This window comes from Erigeron canadensis, chromosome 7 (genome assembly GCF_010389155.1).
Source record: "Erigeron canadensis isolate Cc75 chromosome 7, C_canadensis_v1, whole genome shotgun sequence".
NCBI lineage: Eukaryota > Viridiplantae > Streptophyta > Magnoliopsida > Asterales > Asteraceae > Erigeron > Erigeron canadensis.
In genome coordinates, this window is record NC_057767.1 from 11,201,738 (window position 1) to 11,226,748 (window position 25,011).

The window sequence follows — 25,011 nt, forward strand, 5'->3', positions numbered from 1 at the left end:
TATAGTTATTGTTTATGAAATTATATATATCATTATTTTTTTACATTCTTTTTATTGTTATTAAAGGTATAATGCCCAAGAACCATTTAGTTAGAGTAATTTTTTCTCTCAAGCTAGTGACCCTGCAATGTTGTACCGGTGAGACCTTAGAAATTTTGGATGGTTAAATACGCTTTTGTAGAGATTCAAATATGGGTGGTGTTCCCACCAAGTCACTTTTTATAAATTTTTTTAATGTTACGGATACATGTTATAATATTGTTATATTGTTACACATTGTGTATTACATCCTTATTTTGTACTATTATAAATAAAATCATACTATTAGATAAAACATATCCTAAATTTCAATTAAAATATGACAATGTTATAGATGTGTCCTATGACATTTTACATGTTGTGCTTTTCTTGTATGTGTCATAGTAATTACTAAAAACTTCAAAAAAGATAATAATATAGTTGTTTTTAAAATCTTAATATATTTACATAGAATTTTATTTAACTAATATATATATATATATACTGTATATGAGAAAGATAATTTGAAAATATTTAACAAAAAAGGGACGAGGGCACAAATCTTAGCTACTCATTTTCTTTACTCTCCTCAAATATTAACCAGTCACTTTTTTTTATCACCTCCATAAATCATTTCATTATTCTAATTCATTGAAAATCTTATATTTCAAAAATCGTACATCGATAAATTATTAAAATTATATAGGTGTTCTTAAATTTTTGTGCTCTTTAAAAAGATAGGTCATTCGATATACTTTCGACAACCTTTTAAATCCGAGGGCGGAGCCCATTAAGTAGATCATTCGATCACCCCTATGACCTATCATACCCCCTATGATCGACCATCTCCTATGATTTATCACACTTTATGACCTATTACCCCACTAGCTACCCCTTATTAATACCCAAAAGGGTAAAGCCCGTACCGTATCAAATCTGAAAAAAATTTTAAGAACACCCGTATAATGTTTATAACTTATCGATATACGGTTTTTGAATAAAATTTTTGAATGAATTAAATGAATAAAATGATTTTTGGAGGAGTGAAAAAAAATGAGTGGTTGAGATCTGAGAAGAGAAAAAAAAATAAGTGGCTGAGATTTGTCCCCTTGGTCTTTTCTTTTTACATGTTCTCAAATTAACCCACCTCTCTCTCTCTCTCTCTCTCTCTCTCTATATATATATATATAAGGGTTGGGTATTCTAAAAAAAGTATTAAAATAAAACAAATAAAATAAGATCTTAACCCTTGAATCATGGTTAAATTGATGCATGAAAATTCACGAAGTAATTGATGCACGATGATTTTCATGATGCACGGTGATTTTCAGTGAAAGAAAACCTATTGTTATATTTTACCTAAAACCTATATATATATATATATATATAGGGAAAAGTGAGTATGAGGCTGTTATGCACTCAACTTGGGTGAAAAACCCCTCACATACTAATATTTTAATATTTTAAATAAATACATGGCCCCCCATGATTTTTACTCTTTAAAAAAAGGTATGTGAGGGGTTTTTCACCTAACTTGGGTGGCTAACAGTCTCATATTCTTTTCCCCCATATATATATATATATATATATATCAAAAACCTTTTTGTTTAGAAGAACCGTGAGAACTTTTAAAATATGTATTGAATTATATGTTTCCAAATTTTATTCACATGTGAAATGTTATAAAAATGTATGTTGCAAAAGAAATTTTTTTCCAAAACCTTATATATAACCATTTGTTCACATGTAAACAGAAGCGTGAACAAATTCATTCAAAAGTTCACAAAAGGCTATTCTGAAGTGTGTTTTTTTGAAATTTCTTTTACAACATACATTTTAATAACGTTTCACATGTGAATTAACTTTAAAAACATATGATTAAATACATAAATTTATGAGTTTTCATGGTTTTTCGAAAAAAAGGTTCTCAAAATATATATATATATATACTAGCCTAGTACCCGCGCGTTGCAGCGGCGCCTGTTTACTACACGCGATATGCCGTAAGGATGTTATTTTGCAAGCTGGTACTTGAACTCTAACACGCAACAATGCGGGAAGTTATGCCCTATATCAGCTGTACTTGTTTACCAACTTCAATATTTAGACATGCATTCAATTCATAAAAGGATGGAGCATTTAACCAACCAGGCAACAACATTACATACATGTATCTTAAAAGAAACACAAGTGAATTATTGGAGATTTTATTCAGTAAATACATCAAGAAATTGTGAAACAGATCATATAATGGAGTGCATCTTACTTCCAACCAATAGTTCAACTGAGAAGCCTATTCAAAGTGTTACTGACCAATAGTGGTTCTTTCACCCTCTTCCAAAAAATCAGCATCTTGATCACCCTTAGAGATAGATATAACAAGGCAACATTAGTAAATTATCATCACCTGGTGGTTGTTGAGTTCTATTTGAGTAAACTCTTATACCTGAATTTAACATCGCTAAAAACACAAGTAGTGCGGTAAGACGTTTAAGCTACTTCACCCTAAAGAGATTTTTGCATATCCACTTGCTACATTTGCTATTGTTTCTCCACACACTTGCCATCTTCCCTGCTGCAATTTTATGAACAGAAAAGGCTGGTGTCAAATAAGAATGGTTATCACGTTCATATAAGGTCTCGTATCCTCCATCTTGACCATCAGAGTAGCATGCGCCCGCAATTACATAACAACCATTCCTTCACAGTCCCATAACTGATGAAAAGAAGCAATTATACTACATGAGTTTTTTTTTCCCCAATAATTATATACTAAAAGGGAACAAACACGTTCACACCTCAAGACCTTATCCTGCACGTAGAACCCGAGCATCGCCATAACCTCTCACAGGTGGGTTGTTTTATGTCTATCCACAAACACATCCTCCATGCTAAAAGGGTTTTTTTCCAATATTTCTCTTCAACCATATAAACTTACCCGCCACAACGAAAAGCTTGCAGTTGCAGCAACTGCTCAAGGCCAAGGACGATCTGCTTCAATACTGATGTCGCACACATTCTATCTTCAGGCTTCTTCAATACTTTAATCAAGCCTGCGAATATTTTGAATTCCAACCAAAAACAATATCCTATGTTATTCATATAAACAAATCCCCATCATCAATAAACAAATATCAATATAATGTCGAGAATATTAGTACAAAAGCATCATCAATAAACTAATGTCATGATTTCGAAAGAGAGAAAACCTACAAAAAAAGAGATCAATAAGCTAATATCATGACAAATAGTTTTTAAAAATAAAAATTAGATAAAAAGGGAATAACAAAAATCCCAATCATGAGTCATAGCCTCACAAGGTTAACATACGATCTATTTCAATCAACTAATCCCCTAAATAAATTCTAGTTCATGCTTTATTTGGGATAAAAAAAAAAGTACCTTTAATAATCTATATCATCTTTAACTTTAATCTACCATGATAATCAAGATCTACCACATGAAACATATAAATAGAACTTAAGAGGTTGCAAGACTTTCAATTACATTTTGACCTGTTTACCTTTTAGCTAAATTCTCTGATTTTATCCAAGTGCGTTCACAAATGGGACAAAAATGCACTACTGACTGCAAAGACAGACTTTATATGATGGACCAGCTCACATTAAATAATAATTTGAATTGTCAACTACAAAGATGATTAAAAACCCTAACACATTTTCTAATGGGGTATATCAGATTATATATTTTGTAATTAATTCTTACAAATTTATCAACTACTTCAGATTTTATCAATTATCAGAGTATATATTTTGTATTGTTTCTTAGAAATCTGTTAAGATACAAACAAAATATAACCTATTACAGTCTTGGTGCATTACCCAACAACGCCGACCCATCCATTTTGATATCTCTAAAATTGATTGTAGCAGTCCACCAACCCTTTCATATACAAACATTAAGCTATAAGCAAAAAAACTTTTTACCTAAATGACGTTAGATAGACCAGAAATGGGCATAAAACTAAGGAACCTGTACAATTTGAAATGGCCCTATTCATGAGTAAAATCCTAAATCTTGTCATTTTGTTATTACATAGTATGTAGTATGATATTCGAACCTGCATTGGCAACGGGGCTTGATCATCTGAAATGGCAGAGTTCGTAGTGGAGGGTTGAGCACCATTCACTATCCAATAACAAAGTTCATACAAATCACCACTATCATCAGATTTAGTGTTTATATAATATAAAACCTGAACCTATGTAGCATGAAAAACCCTAAAAGTTAGTATTTTTACCTGGCAAAAAATGAGAGAAGTAGTTTGTAAACATAAAAAGCAAAACCTGAATGATGTATGAATCTTCCTTTTTTTCATAAGAACCAAAATCTATTAAAAACAATAAAATAAAAATAACAATAATAATTAATAATTACAAGATTAGGACGAAATAATTGATGAGACCCCAAATATGAAAAAAAAAAATAGATGAATTACAATATTGGGAACAAATAATTGATTAAGAAACCTAAAAGATAAGGAAGGGTGGTCGTGTACGGTGCTAGTGACCTAACTCGATCCCAAACCTGTAAAAAGGAAAAAAGAAAAATACAACATTAGGAACAAATAATTGATTAAGCAGATTAAAAGACTATACAAAATAGAAGGATTTCTACTTTCGATACATCAAATCTGTGTATGGTGGTGATTGGCGGCGGTGCCGGGTTTATGTCAATAGGCAAGACCCATATAAAACAGGGATGATGGTGGTGATTGTTGGTGGTGGCGTCGATGGTTGCGACGTGACTAATGGTGGGAAAAGAGGTCGAACTGGTGGTGATGTTGGCAGGAGATCGATAGAGAGGAAAGGGTTTTCGGAGATGGAGTTTAGACAGAGTGAAAGGGGAGGGATATCGTACGAATGAAATAGGGTTGTTTAACGGGCCAGGGGTAGTTTAGGTATGAAAAAATATGCTTAAATCTTAATCTCAATACCCTTTATAAGGGTTTATAGATATAGATATATATATGAAATTTTCATTTGAAAACCAAAATTTGTGTGAAAACTAGAATATTGCCCAAAATACACTGTGTTAAGTTTTAAATCATAATATGTTTTTAGTATCGCATGAAAATTAGATAATTAATCAAATATACTTTGATATGAACTTAACAGAATGTGTTTTTCAAAAAAAATTAAAAACGCATTGTACAAAATTCAGATTACAGTGTGTTTTGATCAGTTTTTAGTTTGTACGAATGTTTTAGTTTTCTAATGATCACAACACACCCCCACACACACACCCCATATATATATATATTAAAACAATATATTAGAATATATATTAGCTATTACTTTATTGGATATATATATATATATAATCTATTATTTTTGATTTATTATACAAGAATTATTATTGGTTAAAATTAAAAAGTGTAACAATTGTGATTGGAAAAAAAAATGTAATTAAGTCAAAATATAAAACAAAAGTAATATTTGAGAGTTATTATTCGTCAATAAGTTATTAAAGGAACTTTTATCTAGTACATAAAAAATTAAGATTAAAATTAAGCTTACAGATAATTTTCATATTGAAATCTCATGTGGCTACAAACAATAGCAACGTATGATTTTAAATATCGAAGTATGCATCTATATATGTTTACCTAAAAGAGGATAGTCAATTCCTTTCTTTATATTCATCCCTATATATTTTTGCAAATTCAGTTCTTCATGATCCTTTTCTTTTCAAAGCATTACCCTTTTTTATTTCTTTCCATAATATATATATATATATATATATAGAAAAAAATATGTATTCATGTGCTGATAATATGTTGTAAATCCATGACCATGGATTATAATGAGAGTAAACAACAACCCGTTCATTATTATGAAATATTATGAAGGAAAAGAAATAAATAGCAAAAGAGAAGAAATAGTAATCATGTATTCCAATATATACATTTAGGAGCAATTGGAAAGTGAAGGGCCAAATGAGTATATATATAGTAAAGTTATTTTAAAAACTTTGTTTTTTTAGAATTTTTTAAATTAAGCCCAATCGATGATTGTTCTTTATATGAAAGTTGTTTTTTGATTGTTTTCTGAATAACTTATGTGTAATTTTGAAGTTTATAATTGTGTGGAGCATGAATTATCATCTGTTATACAATTATGTGGAGATTTGGATTGATCACATGTGCACGAATATTGTTATGATCACATGTATGCAAGTCGATCACATGTAATCATAGCAATATTCGTATACATGTGATAAAGAATCCAAATCTCCACATAATTGTATAACGGATGATAATTCATGCCTCCACACAATTATAAACTTCAAAATTACACATAAGTTATTCAGAAAATAATCAAAAATTTATTTTCATGTAAAGAATAATCATCGGTTGGGCTAGATTTGAAAAGTTATCAAAGTTTCTCGCAAAAAAAAAGGGTTCTCAAAATAACTTTTCAATATATATATAGGGATAAGAAGATAAGGCTGTCGGGTATCTAAGCTTAGGTGTGGAACACTCACACATTGTTTTTTTAATCCATAAAAATCATGGGGTTCAATGCATTTATTCATTAAACAAGAAATAATAAAATATTAGTATGTGAGAGGTTCCACACCTAAGCTTAGGTGCCGGACAGCCTTATATTCCTTTTTCCATATATATATATATATATATATATATAACAAAAATGATATTGTTTTGTTTTTATTTTATTTTTGTAGGTACCAATTAAGTACTAGAAAAGTAACGAACCCAATCCTATTAATACTTTCTATAGTCCATTCGTTATACTCCCAAATTCAACGGTCATAAAACAATGCCCGCCAAAGACCAAGATCACAACCAATCAAAACTATAATTATCCACGCACCACCCTAAATTCTTAAAACAGATAAATTTCATTCGATCTATTTTTAAATTCTATTCACTACTTTTCTTCATATATATTTTATATCTAAGTTGTGTATTTTCAGTAGTTTTCATGGCAGAAATCACAAGATATGAAGGGACCGTGAAGTGGTTCAATGGCCAAAAGGGTTTCGGGTTCATTGCTCCATCAGATGAGGGTGGTGATGATCTCTTTGTCCATCAGACGGAAATCAAGGCCGAGGGATTTCGGTTCCTTAGAGATGGACAAAGAGTAGAGTTTTCAATTGATGTCAGTAGTGACGATGGGCGAAAAAAGGCTGTGGAGGTTGTGGCTCTTGGTAGAACAAGAACACATCAACCAGGGCCAAGACGTGGAGGCCGTGGGAGAAGGGGCAAATATAGAGGAGGATTTGATGGCGGTGCTAGTACTGTAAGAGGTGGGAGGTTTGGAGAGGGTGACAATATTGGTGATGGCGGTGGAGTTGCTAGTCCCGAATGTTACAACTGTGGACGTGTTGGTCATTTTGCTAGAGATTGTTATCACGGTAGTAGTGATCGAGGCTATGACAATAATGCTCGTGGTGGTGGAGGAAGCAATCGTGGTGGCCGAAGTGGAGGATGTTATCGATGCGGAGAGGAAGGACATTTTGCAAGAACATGTCCTAATGACCAAGTGTAATGAACATAGATTGTCCATATTTTTTCTCTTTACAAAACGTTACATGTTTTTTGTTTCTTTAATATTTTTGGGGGTATTTTATGCAACAAATGAATTTTCCGATAGCAGTGAACTTTTCGCATGTTTTTTATATGCTATATTGAACTCATTTTTGATCGACTAATTAATTATGTTTATTGAATCCAAGTTTGTCTTTGAATATGGTTTAAACCAAGATTTGGAAACACTCATAAAGAAGCTACATAACGTACATGCTAAAAAAAAATCTATTTTATGAGCCGATTGATTGCACAATGAATCATTTCCGGTGGCGGTCTAACGATATATGATATGATATAGATGAAACAAATTAGGAGATTTCATACAGTAATATAATTTTAAGGTTGCAATGAAACCATCATAAAGTCGTTTCCCAAAACTGCATCATAAACTAGATGAATGTACGTCCACATATTGCGGCGAAACCCCAACCTATAAAGCATTATAAGAAACATATGCATAAAACAGATTTAAGCAGCAACATTATATGAAAATAATAGCAGTACTATTATGAATCTGGTGTTTGATTTCGAAAATTAAGCCATTGAAATTCAAATTTTTGTGAATGAGTATGATCTACAAATAGAAATTGACATTTCATCAGGTAATAATATTATTGTAAACTTAGCAAGTAGCATGTTCATGAGCCAAATTAATTAATTTGATAAAAAAAACTTTTAGAATACGCCTGATCATCAAATATATCGTTGTGCCTTCGGGCGGATTAGTAGAGGGTTTTTCCCCATTGGGTCTTTGAAATAAACATTTCTACTTCGAGTGAGCTCTCTAGCGCGGACCCGGTTAAAACATATGCTAGACCTCTCGCTGTCGAATTGCGACACGAAGTTACAAGCGAAATTCACCTTTCAACAAAAAAAAGTTAGCTTCTTAATTACAAATCATCTTATTTTAGTCTTATTAAGAATAATAAAAAGATTCATTGTTGAAAAATATTTGAACTTTTTAAAAATTTCAAACATGAAGTAACATGTATACCATTATCGATCATTTAAAGATTCGTGGTTACAAATTAAATACTTGTGATGACTCAATATCTCGTAGTTTTACGTGTAACACTTCACTATTATACTGTGATTTTTTTTCTGATCTCACTTACTGTCTGAATATTCGGAAAAAAACTATAGCATCCGGTATTCCGGTTATTGGTTACATCTAAGTTTGAAACTTAAGGAAAAAAAAATTCAATCACTTGAATACTTATCATAACATACAAGCCACGCAAGTCTTTTAATGATATCGTTTATGATCGATGAAATCAATGAAACAAATTTGTTGTTTATATACACCTCATTCTATGTCCTTCTCAAAAATGCATAAAATTTTGCTAATTTGTTTGTACTTAAAAATGTGTATAAATAGTTTACATTAAATAAAAGTGTGAAAAAAAGTTAAAAGTATCACGTTAGTGTCAAGAAAATATTTACACACTAATATGTACAATATTATATTTGTACGGACTCTTAATTGTAAGGATTATTTATTCGCGGGTGATTTTAAACAAATGCACTCGTGAAAAAATGATGTCCACATTTTAAGTGCATAAAATTATAAAATTTGTACACTTATTGGTGTGAACATTTTTTCTTCACACTTTTGAATGTGAAACTTAATTATGAATTTGTCTGCGCTTATTGATGTAGATAATTTGTTCATGCATTTTTTTAAAATTTCGTAGAGTAAAATGCGTAAAAATGACTAATTTATTGTAGTGAATTAATCGATCTCAAACGTTCCCTTCTATATACTTTTCAAACTTGAATCATCACTGTACCTAAAAAAAACACAATTAGATGGGAGTTTTCCCCATTAAAATCACCGGGGAAGAACATATAAGAGATCAATAATACCAGGGTAAATTTCAACGTGTTTAATCACTTTCAAAGATATTCGACTAGTGAACAAAAAACCGCCTAAGGTAGGTTCGAATTAAAAAATTAAAAAAATATTTACGGAATAAGGTAAAGCCACATCTATCTCTTTCCACTACGAAATAAAGTAAACAATTCATTGTTAAGTGGTTTTTTTAGTTCACTAGTTGAAACTTTGTTATGACAAGTAAGACATCTTTAAAATGATTAGCCCAAAAGTATAATTTAACCGGATATATTAGAGTGTGTGGTTTAACGGTCATTTGTTATCGTTAGTTGAATATAGTAATTTAAGTTTTTCACCATTCTTTTTTGTTCGGTCGGTACCCATAATAGATTCTAGGACAAACTTGGTTACTTCCTACATCAAATAGTCTAGAACACGACAGTAAAGATGTTTAACAATGATTTAAACATGTTAATTTAACGCAACCCGTATCCCGACCATTTATTTTTGGTATCTTGACCAAAACTATTTGCAACGACAGTCGCTGCAAATAGTTATGCCACGTCAGCAATCCACTAACCACCGCCATAATGGCGCTGACCTTTTAACCAGACAATTAGCGTCGATAATCGCTGCAAAAAGTTGAGTGAGGCCCAAAATTTGAATAAAAACTGCCGACTCCTTTGATTATCATCAACACCAAAATTTTATACCCCTCTTGAAACGACACATTACGACTAACGGAATAATAAGGAAATTTTTTTTTTAAAGATCCGTCGCATGTTTTTATACATGCGCTTCATTTGTGTTCAGACATGAAACATGCGCCGCATGTGTAAAAACATGCGCCGCATTTTTTGCTCAGAAGACACCCAAACTTCAGACTTCCAAAAATGCGTCGCATGTACCAATATATGCGCCGCATATTTGGGTCTGACAGAAACACACTCAATTTTGACACTTCAAATGACTTGCAAACTTTTACCAATTATTTCCAAACCTTAAACCACTTTGTCAAACTTCAAAATGAGATAAAGACACATGATTCAACATTCGGAAAGCTTTCATTTGATTAAGTGAACATTTACAACGAAACGAGTCACATTACCCAAGTTGACATCAACTAGGGTTTTTCAATACTTCAAGGTACAAAGAACCATGACTCAAAACCATCTTTATGCAGAAATATACATGGCAAAACTTTACCAAAAACACTTCAAATGTACCAAGAGCCATTAGTCTAAAGGAGTCACTATGGGTTCTAGCCACAAACCAACTTTCACCGCAAAGTCAACATTTCCACATTTCCTAATCAACATAAATCTTCAAAGCACATAATCTTGTTTCCAACTTCAGGGACAACCTATAAAAAGGGTAAACAACTAAAAAGTAAGCAAAGTAGTGAATAATCTTGCATACGTTTATACACACGAAGGAAGGCAATGCACAAAGGTCTATTGCATATAGACTATGGCATTGTCGTGCCATATCTATAATATTTACCTTTGTGCCAACGCATTACATGGATCCATATAAGCAAATGATTACAATCTCAATAAACAATATCAATGCTCCATATGAGCTATGTCCCACATGGACTATGGCCACTACTTAGGCCCGTAATCAAAGACGGCCAGTACTTAGGCTCAACACCAAATCAATTACCACACACGGAATCCATCATCATATGGTAATTGACCCAAGGCATATATAAAAGTATGCAAGAAAACTCACCTCCTCCGCGAATTACATAATATGCAAATTACTATTTCCATCGCGGAGGAGGTGAGTTTTCAATTTAGCAAATCAAATTATAAAACACATATAAGGTCATCCATCATATTCAAGGCTATCTAACCATAGCCAAACACAAACAATTCACTAGCATTCTTTTACCCAATTCAAACCCATATTATCTTTGAGTTGACCAATTTCCAAATCTCATTTTAATACTAAAAATCACCATTTTCATAGTATTTCCAACTCTGAAAAATATGGCCACAACAAAATTTCCATATCTCTTTTTCATAAATAGTTAACAAACATATCAAAACTATTTTCATAATCATAATACCATGGCCATATGACATTTCACCCAAAAATCACTATTTCCATCTAATCATAATCTCTACCATATGATCATACTATATTTTAACTCAAAATCATCATTTTCTTTGTTTTGACAACAAAAGCCACCTAAAACTATTTTAGCCAAGCATTCATGCAACTACACCTCAAAAGATACCATTACAAGTTAGAAAAACCTTACTACATATTCATCTCATTGAAATATTCCCCTATTTATGAAGTTCCATAACTTGAATTTAAGCAAATATCTGAACTTTAAAAAAACCCCCCAATTCAGTTCATAGTAAGAACCTTAAATTGAGTAATAACAAAGGCTCTAAGGCAAGATAATAATTTTTCCCCGAAAACCGACATTCAATTAGTTGCATGAACCCTATTATTTAAAATAATTAAAATTAGGTTAAGGAATCATTACCTTGAAGAAAAGGGTTAGGATTAAGGTTAGAAATTACAGATTCTTCTTCCTTTTTCTCTTGATGATGTCTACCCACATATAATCCACACACTCAATTCTCCCAAATTTAATTCCTCACGATAATATAGTTATTATGATTTCCAAGTGAACAATTCTTTGCTTGAATGGAGGATTTGATTTTTTTGTTTGTAATGGAATTTCATGAAGATTAGAGAAGAAAAAGGATGGAAGAAGTGGAAATATGAGTAATAAGTTGGGAGGATGGCTGGCACTCTTCCGGAGTGCCACGCCCCATGGATACTTTTAGTTGGTATTTTATCCGCTATTCGCTAAAGTTCCAACTAAATTAACTCCATATCCAAAAATAAAATACTAGAAAATTATTTTAAAGATAAAACTATAATAAATGTTGATTTTCATTGGCATAAAAATTTTAGGATGTTACACCTCTTTTTCTTCTTATTGCGATTCCGGCCATGAAAATATTTCCCCCCATATATTAAATCCGGGCAACTATTATGCCGATCCTTTTGCCGACAAAGTATTAGCAGCGACCTACCTAGATTTTCTGGATATTTTTCCAGCCATCACCTTCGCGGGTCTGAGTTTTCCAGCCAGTTTTCCGGCAATTTTTCCAGCCACTTTTCCGTCGTATTATTATAATTAGCAGCGACATTTGGACTTTTAACAACCCATTATTTCGGCCATCACATACACATAAGCGGCGCGGTTTGTTTTTTCCGGCTTTCCTCCCCCAACTTTTCCGGTCATCTCATATTTTGGTATGTATTTTTCCGGTCATATTGATAGTTAATTGTTATTAGTTTTGGTAGGATTGATAGTTAATTTTTTGATTTTAATAAGTTTTTTTTGTATTGTTAGTATTAGTTTTGTTGATAAGTTAGTGATTTATGTTATAGGTTTGCTAGTATTGTAAGTAAGTTTTGTTGATAAGTTAGTGATTTGTATTATAATGTTTATATTTGAAAGTAATTTGTTAGAATATTTAGTTAGTGATTTGTTGATAAGTTAGTACTTTGTTGAATGTAATTTGTTTTGTTAGTTAAAGATTAGTGTCAGGTGTTTTGTTGATTTATTAGAATATTTATATTGTTAGATTAGATGAAAGATTACGTAGATAATTATGTCTCTGGTACAAAATTAATTGTAACAAAAAATATATAAAAATAAGTGTAAAAAGTAACTTAAAAAATATTAAAGATTACGTAGAAAAAACATATAGTATAAAAACAATTTTCAATAAAACTTTAAAAATAATTATTAAGAAAAGTATAAAAGTAATATAAAGATATAATTATAAAAAACAAATTTTAAAAAGTAATTATAAAAATAAGTATAAAATATGATAAAAATAAGTATAAAACTCAATAAACAATTATGTATAAAAACTATATATACAAAAATGACATTTAAAAGATATTATAATGTTTAATAATATATACAAAATCAACATTAAATAGGTATATATAAAAGTAAGTATAATAGTAGAAAACGATAAGCATAAAAATATAGGTATAAAAGTAATCTAAAATTAAGTTGTAATAAGTATAGAAATAAGTTACAAAAAACTAACATGTGATAATTTTGGAATTTTGGATTTTTCTTAACCTTGATCATTTTGTTGTATGTATTTTTAAAATGTGTATAATTTTTTTTGTATTTTGTAGTATAAATGGCTACATATCACGACGGTGATGGTGGTAATGAAGACCCTCGTAGACCATGGTGGAGGAAAGACTGGGGCTACAAAGGGAGTGGCGGTAAGAAAAATGGTTGTTTATAGTCCTTTTTTAATTAATTAGGTTTATTTACTAATTTTTTGGTTTTTTTTAGCCCCAAGAAAGGGAAAGGGGAGGGGGCCCGGTCAGAACCTTAACTTAGAGGAGGAGTTCGCGAAGAGAGGTCATCTAAGCATAGACTTTGACACGACCCATTTTAACACGTGACAGGCAATCGGCGATAACGCCCATATGTACAAGAGCCTGATTGGCACCCTGATCCGATACATCCCACAGACTTACGACTCATGGGACTATGTGCCTCAGATGAGGGGTAAGGCAATGGGTAGTCCTTGTCTAAATAAACCGTAGCAAAATGTGATGCTTTCGATACCAGGCCAATGCATATTGGCTCGTCACCGTATAGCTGGCCTGACCCCATCCACAAAGGGAAACATGTGATGTTTTCCTTGACACTTAAACAGATAATTATAACACCCAAAGCATTGGAGAGAAGCATAGCGCAATATGGATTCATCATCCAGTGTTCAAATAGCCGAGCGACCGTTGGGATAAGAGATTTAAAGCAAAGTATGTATCAGTGTTGCTTCACCACCGAATGCAACCTCATAGTATGATAACTTGGACTCATACTCCTCTAGCATTAGTTTGCGAATCCACTCGAACTTTTCCTCAGATTCACCCAAAGCAACGGCTAGTGCCCGAAATCCACAGTTACCATCAGAAAGAACATTTTTGATATCGACAACGTAACGTTGAAAGTAATAAGGGAGTTGCTATAGGTATGCTCTCATGTCAGTCCATGTTGACTCCGTCTCGAAGAAGTTTTGTTTATACGATTCAGAGAAGTTCTGTGTATATGGTCCCCCAAAGATTTGATCAACAAAGCTAGATGTTTCTCCTTGCGCTTATTCGGGTCTCCGAAAAAACTTTGTATGTTTGGGAAACGTGATTCACTGACCACATACTCACTCTGTCTCCCACTTTGAGCCCATTTTGGTTGGCTTTCAGGTTCGTCGAAGAAAGTAGCAGTGTCTGCGAAATTGAACTGGTGCCCACATATTCACTGTGTCTCCCACTTTGAGGCCATTGTGGTTGGCTTTCAGTTTCGTCGAAGAAACGTGATTTTGTGCTCACATATTCAATGTGTCTCCCATACTGGCCCTCTCCAAATAATGACGGCTGTGAAAAACGATCAGAAAACCCACCCATGGATTGGGTATCCTGAAAAGTCGGTCTATCAGTTTCGTCGAAAAAACGTGATTGTGTGCTCACATATTCACTGTGTCTCCCATACTGGCCCTATCCAAATAATGACGGTTGTGAAAAACAATTAGAAAACCCACCCATGGACCGGGTATCCTGAAAAGTGGGTCGGGAAAATTGAACCAACTTGGATTTTGAAGACCGGAAGGTGCTGTATTTGCTGCTGGTATGTTAATGTCGGGCACCTGCAACAAATAATAAATCAATTAATTAGACTTCGAAGTATACTAACAAATAGGGTGCACTTTCATAACAAAATCAATTAACTATACTTCGAATTATGATTGGACGTACTTGAGGTATTTTTTTCTTTGACCCGATTGGTCTTCCACGTTTATTTTTAATAACGGAAGGGTACTTAATTTTGGTTCTCCCCGGATAGACGATGTCTTTTAGTTTTGATATCCAGTTTTTCCTCTGGGCTTCAGTTGTTGCTTAAACTTGACCTTAACATCCTTTACTAAATCGTCGATAGCTTCGTCATCGTCGGATTCTTTTTGATTATCATTATCCGGTAGGCATGTCGATGGTGTTAAGTCTAGCTTTCTCCAAACGTCATTTATGTTATCCACCTCAACACGTTTGCCTACATTTTTTAAAAAGAAGTATAATATATGTGCATTTACCAAAAAAAAATCAATTAATTATATTAAGATATACTTATTGTAATGCATGTACACAGCTAGACGGTAGGCAGAATGAAGCCCACAACTAATCCAAACCTTACACTCGCACTTTCTCAAGTCTTTATCGACTTGACTTTTGAATCGTTGAATTTCGGCGACCATTAAATCTAGAGTTGTCACAGATACAACATAAAGCAGGTCTTTCAAACATGGCTAGTTGTGTTTACCAGCTCTATAAATGTTGCTCTCCTCCAGTTGGCCCTTGCTATATCTTGTCCGAGGAGGATATCATTAACACATTCAATTATTCTGTGAAATGTACATCTCCCCTTCAACTCGGACTTCAGGAGTGAATGCTCAGCCTCAACTCTGTTGGTAGTGTAGTTACGGTAGTTGAGATATTGATCGACCCAAAAGGACACAAACTTTTCCTTGTACGGGGAAAGTCACTCCTTTTGCAGGTACTTGTAAACCTCTGTAAATTTAACATTGGGTTAGGACATGTGGATATATGTGATTTACCAAAAATAAAAAAATTCATGTGCACTTCACTTACTCTCTAAATCTTTTCCCATATTCTGTTTTAAATCTTTTTCATTTTGGGTGTACTCTTCTAGTGTGCGTAACTCAAAGTTTTTTCCACCATCCGTAAAAAGGCCCCCATTTCCCTGCCCCTTTTAACGATGGCATGCTAAATTTTTCGATGTTCCTCCATATGTGGACTCTACAAAGTAAATGGTATGCTTTCGGCATAACGGTTTTGCATGCTTTCATGAGCGCCATATCCCTGTCCGTAAGTACCACGCGCACAGCAAAACCCTTCACCTAGGGTCGACTTCAAACACTCCAACACCCATCTATAATTATGCTCCAGTTCGCTTATGATAAATGCGTATGATATGCTGAAGGTCCTGTTTGTTGGAGTGACACCGACGATCTCGACCAACGGCATGTTGTACAAGTTGGTTTTGTATGTGGCGTCTATTTGGATAACATAATGAAAGGCACGCCACAACTTAAATGATGTCGGATGTATAAAAAACAGATTCTCCAACCGACCAGATACACTATTTGTGGTATGATAATACAAGTAATTATGCTCCTTTAGCAAACTGAACATAACTTGCGCCGGTTGAACAATATGGCATACGTATGTCGTTTCAGATGCTCTATTATGCTCCCTACGTCCCATATTAAATGTCCAATTTTGACTTGTCAAGTCTTCTGTTTGCAATTTTGACCTTAAATATCTTTGTTTGTGTTATATAATAGTTGATGAAAGTTATATCAATGAAAAGTAAATTGAAAACTCAATCCGTCTATATATTTTATATGAAGTGTTATATAATATAGACAAATATTTTTACGGTCAAAATTTACAGCAGAAGACTTGACAAGTCAAAATTGGACATTTAATATGGGATGGAGGGAGTCATAAATAAATAAAAAGAATATGTAAATTTTATATACGTAACTTGCATTGGAGTGTTCCTATGTTTTTTGGACGCCTTCTTCCGTAACGCTTTTTGAAAATTGTAAATATCTTCACTGCGGGTCAAGTTTCTTGGAAATTCTTCTTTCAACAGCTTTAAAATCCTACAGGGCGATGTACCGCGATGATATTCAACTTCCACAAATGATCTCTCATCTTCAGTCAACCTTCTTGTGTAAGCGTAACCCTCCAGCTTATTAGCTGGATATTGATTATGTTTGTCGTCTATAACGGTTACCCTCCAACCACCATCACTTGTCAAACGACCATCCAATCTAAAGGGGCACTCACATTTAAGTGTCTTTTTAATGAGCCCGATTGTCCTATTATCTATTTGCCTAGAAAGATTAGAGACTATGATGTATATATATTTCAGATGGATTTTGAGAGTTTACGGGGAGAAATGAGTGCGGAAGATTTTGAGTTTCACTTAGAATAACCTGATGAAGAATTTGAGATTCAGGAGGCGGCCCCTCATTTTGACTACGATGCTAGGGTTTTCCACACCGATAAGGTATAATTAAAGGGATTCTATCATATTTATCCTTGTAAACGTTTAAAATCACCTATTTACCCACTTAAATTTGATAATATCATAAAGGGAGTTTCCAACGGGTGCCCTGGGGCCATTGCCTAAACCTTATTATTTATGTTACAATTTCCAAATATAAAGAATGCTTGAATTAAAAGAATTTACTTTATATTTTATACCGAATTTATCTTTTCCTTTTTTAATGAAATGTTAGAAATTGTGGGGCTTGATATCCTTCATTAATTTCGTACATCTTGAAGCTTAATTTTAAAATTTAAAATTTTATTAAAATATTTAAATATCAATAAACAATAATATGTCATGTAATTAAAACAATCTTTAGTTAAAAAAAACCACTTAGTTACTTAAATTTATATTTTAGTACTATTTAATATGTGTTTCGTTGTTAAATTTATTGCATATGTAAAATGTTAGATATTTATATGTTTAATGAAAAAATAAAAAGCATGAGATATAAGAATTTCGATGAACAAAAAATATAGAAAGCATGAGATATAAAAATTTCAAAAATAAGTATATAATTTAATGATAATTTTAAAAATAACTATTTTAGGTGTTCGTTTCACACGAAGAAGTGTTCAACTGGGCCAAAAGAATAGCAAAAGATCTTGGTTATGTGTTAATCAAACGACGAATAAATTCCAACTTAGTTGGTGTCAAAATTAAAGTGACCATATACGTAAATGGTATGAAAAATTTAATAAACATATATATATATATATATATATATATACCTACTATATGTAAACATATATACATCTATATCTATATATATATCCTGATAAATTGAGATAAAACGAATGAAAGCAAATGAAAACGAAAGTAGATGAATTAATGAAAATGAAATCGAATGCGAATGAAAATGAATGAGAATGAAATTGAAAAAGAATGAATGTGCGAAAACTGAATGCGAAGTTGTACACATATATACCGTAAAACGTACACTGTTGACAGTCACCAGTGTACGGGTAAGGACATGACTATTTGCAACGATAGTCGCTGCAAATAGTCTGGTTGAGATACCAGAATACTGGCCGGGTCACCATGCGCCTAGTTTAAGGCTATATCATTATTATAACTGGAATCGCCTTTTAACTTTCAAACAATTACATCATTATCACACAATCTATACTAGATTTCATTCAATTTATTTATCGGTCTTACATTGTTATTAGAAAAAAAAATGGTAAATGGATAGGTACCTTTGAGTCTCATATATTGTCTTCGTATCCAGAGCACACTGTATAAAACTTATGCCCACTCAAATACCATTCTCACACATCAATCTCAAGATATAGTTTCTCTACTAGCTTTTGTCAAGTTTCGAACATATGTGTGTTGTGAGCCTATGCGAATGATGACAGTATACTTTAAGGCTCTGATAATAATTATTATAATTATAATCGCCTTTTAACTTTCAAACAATCACGTCATTATCACACAATCTATATTAGATTTCATTCCGTTTATTTATCCGTCTTACGTTGTAATTATATAAAAAATGGTAAATGGATAGGTACCTTCTAATTTCATATATTGTCTTCGTATCCAGAGCACACACCGCATAAAACTCATGTATAGATTCTCTACTAGGCAATCTGTGTCCGGCAATCTGTGAGCCTATGTGAATGATGAGAGTATATTATCACAAAGGCATGCACTTCTATAAACCAACAATGTCGATGACCATCGACCACATTCTAGTGTTTCCATAACCTGCATAGGGCCATATATTATCGCTTCTAGACCTCATGGATGTGTATGAGGTCCTCATACACAACCATAAGCCATACGAGGTGTGTATACATAACTATACTTGTTGTGAAGCCATAAAAATTTCCCTAGCTTAGCTTTTTTTCTTTCGGTCAATCCACCATTACACTCTGATATCCCTCCCGGTATGGAATATACACAAAAACTACCTTAAGAGTAGATGGTTTCAATGCCATGATGGTGGCTCTTGGTGACCTTTATAACCCTGTCCTAAATTGGTCCCAAAAAATGACATACTTCCTCCTTTTTCAATGCCACATCTTCGCCATATCACCTCCGGCCTCTTCTCCATAATTCCCCAAGAATAAGCACTAAAAACGATATTTTCCTCACCTTTTCTTAAAAAATGACATACTTCCTCCCAACTATTTTGACCCTACATCAACACTCTCTATTCGTCCTCACATGTCGTATCTTCGACAAAGCCTTCCATGACGAAGCTAGGTGCTGACATCATTGATGAGGGAAGATGTGTGATGACGAACTCAAGAAAAGGTAGGCTAGCTGGGAGCAGCCTTAGATGATAACTTTGGACTATTACCATTGCAGCAAACCAAAATATCATGCTCACATTCTTATTTATGAACTAGACTGTTCAGTTTTGTGACCTTATAATGATTAGAGAAAAGCAACTACAACTCTTTCTGAACAACTATATAAAAGAAGTGGTTGATCTCTTAGAACCGTGTATAAAATGTATTTTATTCTTTAAAGAAAATTTCATTACATCACCCTGTGGTTTGTCATTTTATCAATTTTTGCCCCTTTACTTTTTATTATTATTACATCACTACCCTGTGGTGACTTTTTGTATCATTAGAAACCCCTCCCTTTAACAGACGTTAATGTAGCTCCGTTACACTTATCATGTGCAATGCACATGAGAGTATGTTGGTCTTTTACCTCTAAACACCTCTTCTTTCATGTTTCTTTTTTTTTTCAGATCTAAATACTCTCCAAATCTTCATACACCCATTTAGGGATGAGAAAAAAAAAACCGAAACTCAACCGACCCGAAACCGGCCCGAACCGACCCGCCCAAAGGGTTAACGGGTCGGGTCACGGGTTGCGCGGGTCGGGCCGGACCGGGTCAAGACAAAAACCGAAAAAAGGTGAAGGAAACTCGTGACCAGCCCGCGACCCGCCCGAACCGAACCATCACAGGCCGGTTCATAGTTCTGATTTTCTTGTATTTGCGGGTCGCGAGTCGGGTCGGGTTTTCGCGAGTCGGGCCATTTGCACATCCCTACACCCATCCATATATCTTATCACTTAATATTATATTCTCAAAACAAATATATATATATATATATATAGGAAAAGGTTCAAATGGGAACCATTTGAATTGGAAGAACCATGAGAACCTTTTAATTATAACTAGATATTCATATGTGAATAGTCTATGTGAACAAATTCATGCACATTTGAACATGTTAAGTTATAACTAATATTACCTATGTTCATATATGAATTATTATCAAATGAACTTATGTGAACGAATATGTTGACATATACCTAACACATATGAACATCAAGTTATAATATAGTGGTTCTCATGGTTCTTCCATTTTAAATTGAACCTTACCAAAGTTATATATATAAATCAAACAAACCAAAGTTATATCTATACATATAAATTTCGTTGGACTTCATCCCCGATCATCACTTCCGGCCAACCCCACCGGACTTCACCCCATCGCTACCACCTTTACCCTACCACAAAAGCCCACCCATCGAAAAACCACCACTACTGCCACACTTCACCCCACCATCGCCACCTTCCACTGTTGGTATATATATACATATATCTGTGTGTGTAAACTAAATCTCATCGTCTTCCACCACTGTCCACCACCATGTTCAACCACCACTAGATCTGGACTAACAAAGGGTTAAGAACCATTAGTCGCTTCTACTGGAGGATAGTTGACCTTCCCACGATCAGATTCTAGTCTAGGAGATGGCAGATTCAAAATACCATTGATGGTGGTTTGTTATTAATGGGATCTTTTGTGTTCTTTTTCCTCCTGATTTCACTTTTTTTGGGCATGAATAATGTAAAGGAAAATGAAAAAATAAATAAATTATGGAAATGATAAAGAAAGGTATATAAGAACTATAAATGTTTTGTTTGGAGATCTTGTATTATCGTGATATAATTTGGAAAAGTAAATAATTGGATGGATTGATCATAGTTGTAACTTTATAGTTGTAACTCTGTACTTATGTTTATTTTGAATGACAATTTGATAGTATTATTATTATTTTACTATCAGAAAATCTGTGATTTTGAATTGGATTGATAAAAAGAGGGTGTTAGGAAATGAAAGACTTGGTGATGGAGAATGATGTGAGGATGAAGATTTGGAAAGTGTTTGGATCTAAAATGAAAATAAACAAGGAGGAGGAGGTGTTTAGAGGTAAAAGACCAATATACCCTCATGTGCAATGCACATGAAGGGTTTAACATAGTCATACTAACGTCTATTAAAGGGAGAGGTTTACAATGATACAAAAAGTCATCACATGGTGATTTAATAATAATAAAAGTACAAGGGCAAAAATTGATAAAATAACAAACCATAAGGTGATATAATGAAATTTTTCTATTCTTTAAAATAGATACTTTCAATGTGACACCAACACCTGCACTAGTGGTATTAACAATGTCCATAGATTATTTTACTTTCTTATCTTGAAAAGGTGTTATTTAATTACTCGGACAAGTCTAAAATACCATTATCTTAATCAAGTCCGTACTAAAGATTTTTTTGTAAAATAAATCTTCAATTTATATCACTCTATCACAAACCCTCATCACCTATATATCTTCAGGAGAAAACTCTTCCATCATAGGTAGAAAATAAACATTTGCGGCCACCCTAAATTCTATAATTGAGACCTCAGACCTCCATGCTACTAGACCATCGGATGATGGTTTGTCGACAGATTAATGATCGTGTTTGTTTTTGGCGCCAGTTGGTTACAGATGCAGCCACGTATCATCTATTGGAACTCAGTGACCGGTCTTTTTCTCCATTTAATTCCAAATGACCCAAACTTTCAATAGTTTCTGACTTTCTGTCCAACATCAGATCATGTCCCTTTGTCAAAATGCAAATGAAAAAATTTATCTAAACGAACAGGTATATACTTACTTAGGAATCGTGTATGTATAATGTGCTGCAATACCTGACTCCATTATTTTTATTTTTTTTTTGAAAATTTGAGTTAGCACACCCTACAAGGGTAACGGAGGTTGGCAAAAGCAATTATATTGTCTAAAACACACTTATATAAATTGAGTAAATTATAGAGATTCACAATAGTCACTTTTATAAACCAACAATGTCGATCACCGGCCACCACATTCTAGTCTTCCCATACCCGGCTCAAGGCCACATGTTGGCTCTTCTTGATCTCACACACCAACTAGCCACCCGAGGTGTATACATAACTATACTTGTCACTCCAAAAAATCTCCCTAGTTTAACCTCTCTTCTTTCAGCCCATCCAAAAACCATCGCCACCCTTGTCCTTCCTTTCCCGGCACACCCCAATATCCCTCCTGGTATCGAGAATACGAAAGACTTGCCAGTTGATGGTTTCAAGGCCATGATGGTAGCTCTTGGTGATCTTTATAAGCCAGTCCTAGATTGGTTCCAAAACAACCCTACACCACCTTCGGCTATCGTATCTGACATGTTCCTAGGATGGACATATAACCTGGCATGCCAGGTTGGCATCCACCATTACACGTTCTCCGTGACAAGTGCTTTTAGTCTCTCGGTTATATTTTCTTTGTGGCGTTACAACCCCAAATGGGATGATCAAGAAAATGAGAATGAGATGATATTGTTCCCTAACATCCCGAATTTGCCAGAATTCCCTTGGTGGAAGTTGTCTATCGTGTATAGAACTCACGTAGACGGAGACCCATCTTCGGAATTTATTAAAACTGGGTTATGCAATACTATGGCGAGTTGGGGAATCATAGTTAATTCATTTACTGAATTGGAACAAATTTACTTTGATCATCTGAAGGATGAAGTAGATCATGACCGTGTGTTTGCCGTGGGACCTATATTACCTACTGGCAATACAGGTATGGGACGGGGCGGGTCTAGCTCAAATGACGTCCTATCGTGGCTGGACAAGTGTGGAAATGAAGAGGTGGTTTATATCTGTTTTGGAAGTCAATCTGTGTTGACCAATGATCAAATGGAGGTTGTGGCAAGAGGGTTAGAGAAGAGCCAAGTCAAGTTTGTATGGTCAGTGAAGGAGCCTACTGTTGGACACGTGGCTGGAAAGTATGGGAGGATACCAATTGGGTTTGAAGATCGTGTGACTGGGAGGGGTATTATTGTTAGAGGATGGGCGCCACAAGTGGTGATACTTAGTCACAACTCAGTAGGCGTGTTCTTGACACATTGTGGGTGGAACTCAATAATGGAAGCAATGGAGGCAGAGGTCCTAATGTTGACATGGCCAATGACAGCGGACCAACACACGAATGCATCACTATTGCACGAGCTAAAGGTGGGAATTAGAGCATGTGCAGGGGCAAAGACTATACCTGACTCGGATGAGTTAGCAGAGTTGTTTATCAAATCAGTGAGTGAAGAGGCAAAAGTCGAGAGAGAACTAGCCAGGAAGTTTGGTAGAACAGCAAAGCAAGCAATAGATAAAAATGGTAGCTCGATGAAAGAACTGGATAGGCTGGTGGCTACGTTAGGTTGAAAAACTCGATCAAAGTACTATTACATGATAAGTTTGTATTATTACCATCTGGAAGATGCAAATCCAGCAAATTAAAACATGGTTCTGATTTATGGACTTCTTCCCTTGTTCTGTTTTCTAATAATAAGAGAAAAACAACTGAAACTCTATCTGAAAAACTATATCAAAATGGAGTTGTTGATATCTACTTTACATTCTCAATCTTAGTATAGATGCATATTGTATTTTGTTTTCTGTAAAATAGATATCTTCCAATGTGAGATATTTTTAAGGAATTGAAAGCAAAATCAGTAAATGACCATTTAAGGCTAATTTCAAGATAAACCAAAAAATAATCTAAGTGATTGCATGACCTATACGAAAGGTTTACTAGAATATTTAGTGAAAATTAAACAATAACAAGTGTTGGTAAATTGTATAGTTGTGTTTGTATAGGTCCAAATATTACAAACAAGTAGGGAGAATTTCCAAGTCCTAAGTATAGTAAAAGATACGTCTGTAATATTGTTAGATATATCAATTAATACAATGACTCTCCTAATCTTTATACTTTTCTTAAGTCTATATAATTTCTAGTTAGCCACTGTTATATAATTCAAGGTTTTATCTACTTACGGGAGCTTAAAGATTTAGTTTGAACATTGTTGAAACTCGGAATGTGAAAGGATGACTACAAAAAGCACTTTCGTTTCATCAAGTTCAAAGAGGTGGAGGAAAGATTAGACTCTGGTAAATGGGATGGAGTTGTGCTCTCACCTGGCCTGCTTCGACAAGAATCACAACTGACTATAGCCGTCCTAATGCTCCTTCCCATCCATTCACTCGCTTTCAACCTGGATGCGGTAAGTCGTACAAAGATGCCACCATGAG

The 25,011-nt window shown here is 33.8% G+C and overlaps 2 protein-coding genes and 1 long non-coding RNA gene across 5 annotated transcripts; 2 read left to right on the forward strand and 1 right to left on the reverse strand.

Annotated features, from left to right (window-relative positions):
* Positions 1-2,132: 2,132 nt before the first annotated feature.
* On the reverse strand, positions 2,133-3,440 carry LOC122607768. 3 transcript variants are annotated; one of them, XR_006325093.1, is made up of 2 exons: positions 2,957-3,440; positions 2,133-2,734 (listed from the first exon to the last, which is right to left on the reverse strand). It is a non-coding gene; the product is annotated as an uncharacterized LOC122607768 (long non-coding RNA). The 3 variants fall into 3 exon arrangements; XR_006325094.1 differs by having other exon boundaries at positions 2,825-3,440; XR_006325092.1 differs by having other exon boundaries at positions 2,817-3,440.
* A 3,429-nt stretch (positions 3,441-6,869) lies between these two features.
* Positions 6,870-7,657, forward strand: LOC122608643 (glycine-rich protein 2-like). The gene has a single exon (XM_043781736.1). It carries the CDS (start codon positions 6,987-6,989, stop codon positions 7,551-7,553), a length of 567 nt encoding a protein of 188 aa, XP_043637671.1. The 5' UTR covers positions 6,870-6,986; the 3' UTR covers positions 7,554-7,657.
* A 15,092-nt stretch (positions 7,658-22,749) lies between these two features.
* On the forward strand, positions 22,750-24,229 carry LOC122608690 (UDP-glycosyltransferase 89B2-like). Its single transcript, XM_043781780.1, has one exon. The coding sequence runs from the start codon at positions 22,750-22,752 to the stop codon at positions 24,139-24,141; it is 1,392 nt and encodes a 463-aa protein (XP_043637715.1). The 3' UTR covers positions 24,142-24,229.
* The last annotated feature ends 782 nt before the right edge of the window (positions 24,230-25,011 follow it).

Coding starts and splice junctions, on each gene's coding strand:
- LOC122608643 (XM_043781736.1), top strand. CDS start 6,987: ATGGCAGAAATCACAAGATATGAAGGGACCGTGAAGTGGTTCAATGGC.
- LOC122608690 (XM_043781780.1), top strand. CDS start 22,750: ATGTCGATCACCGGCCACCACATTCTAGTCTTCCCATACCCGGCTCAA.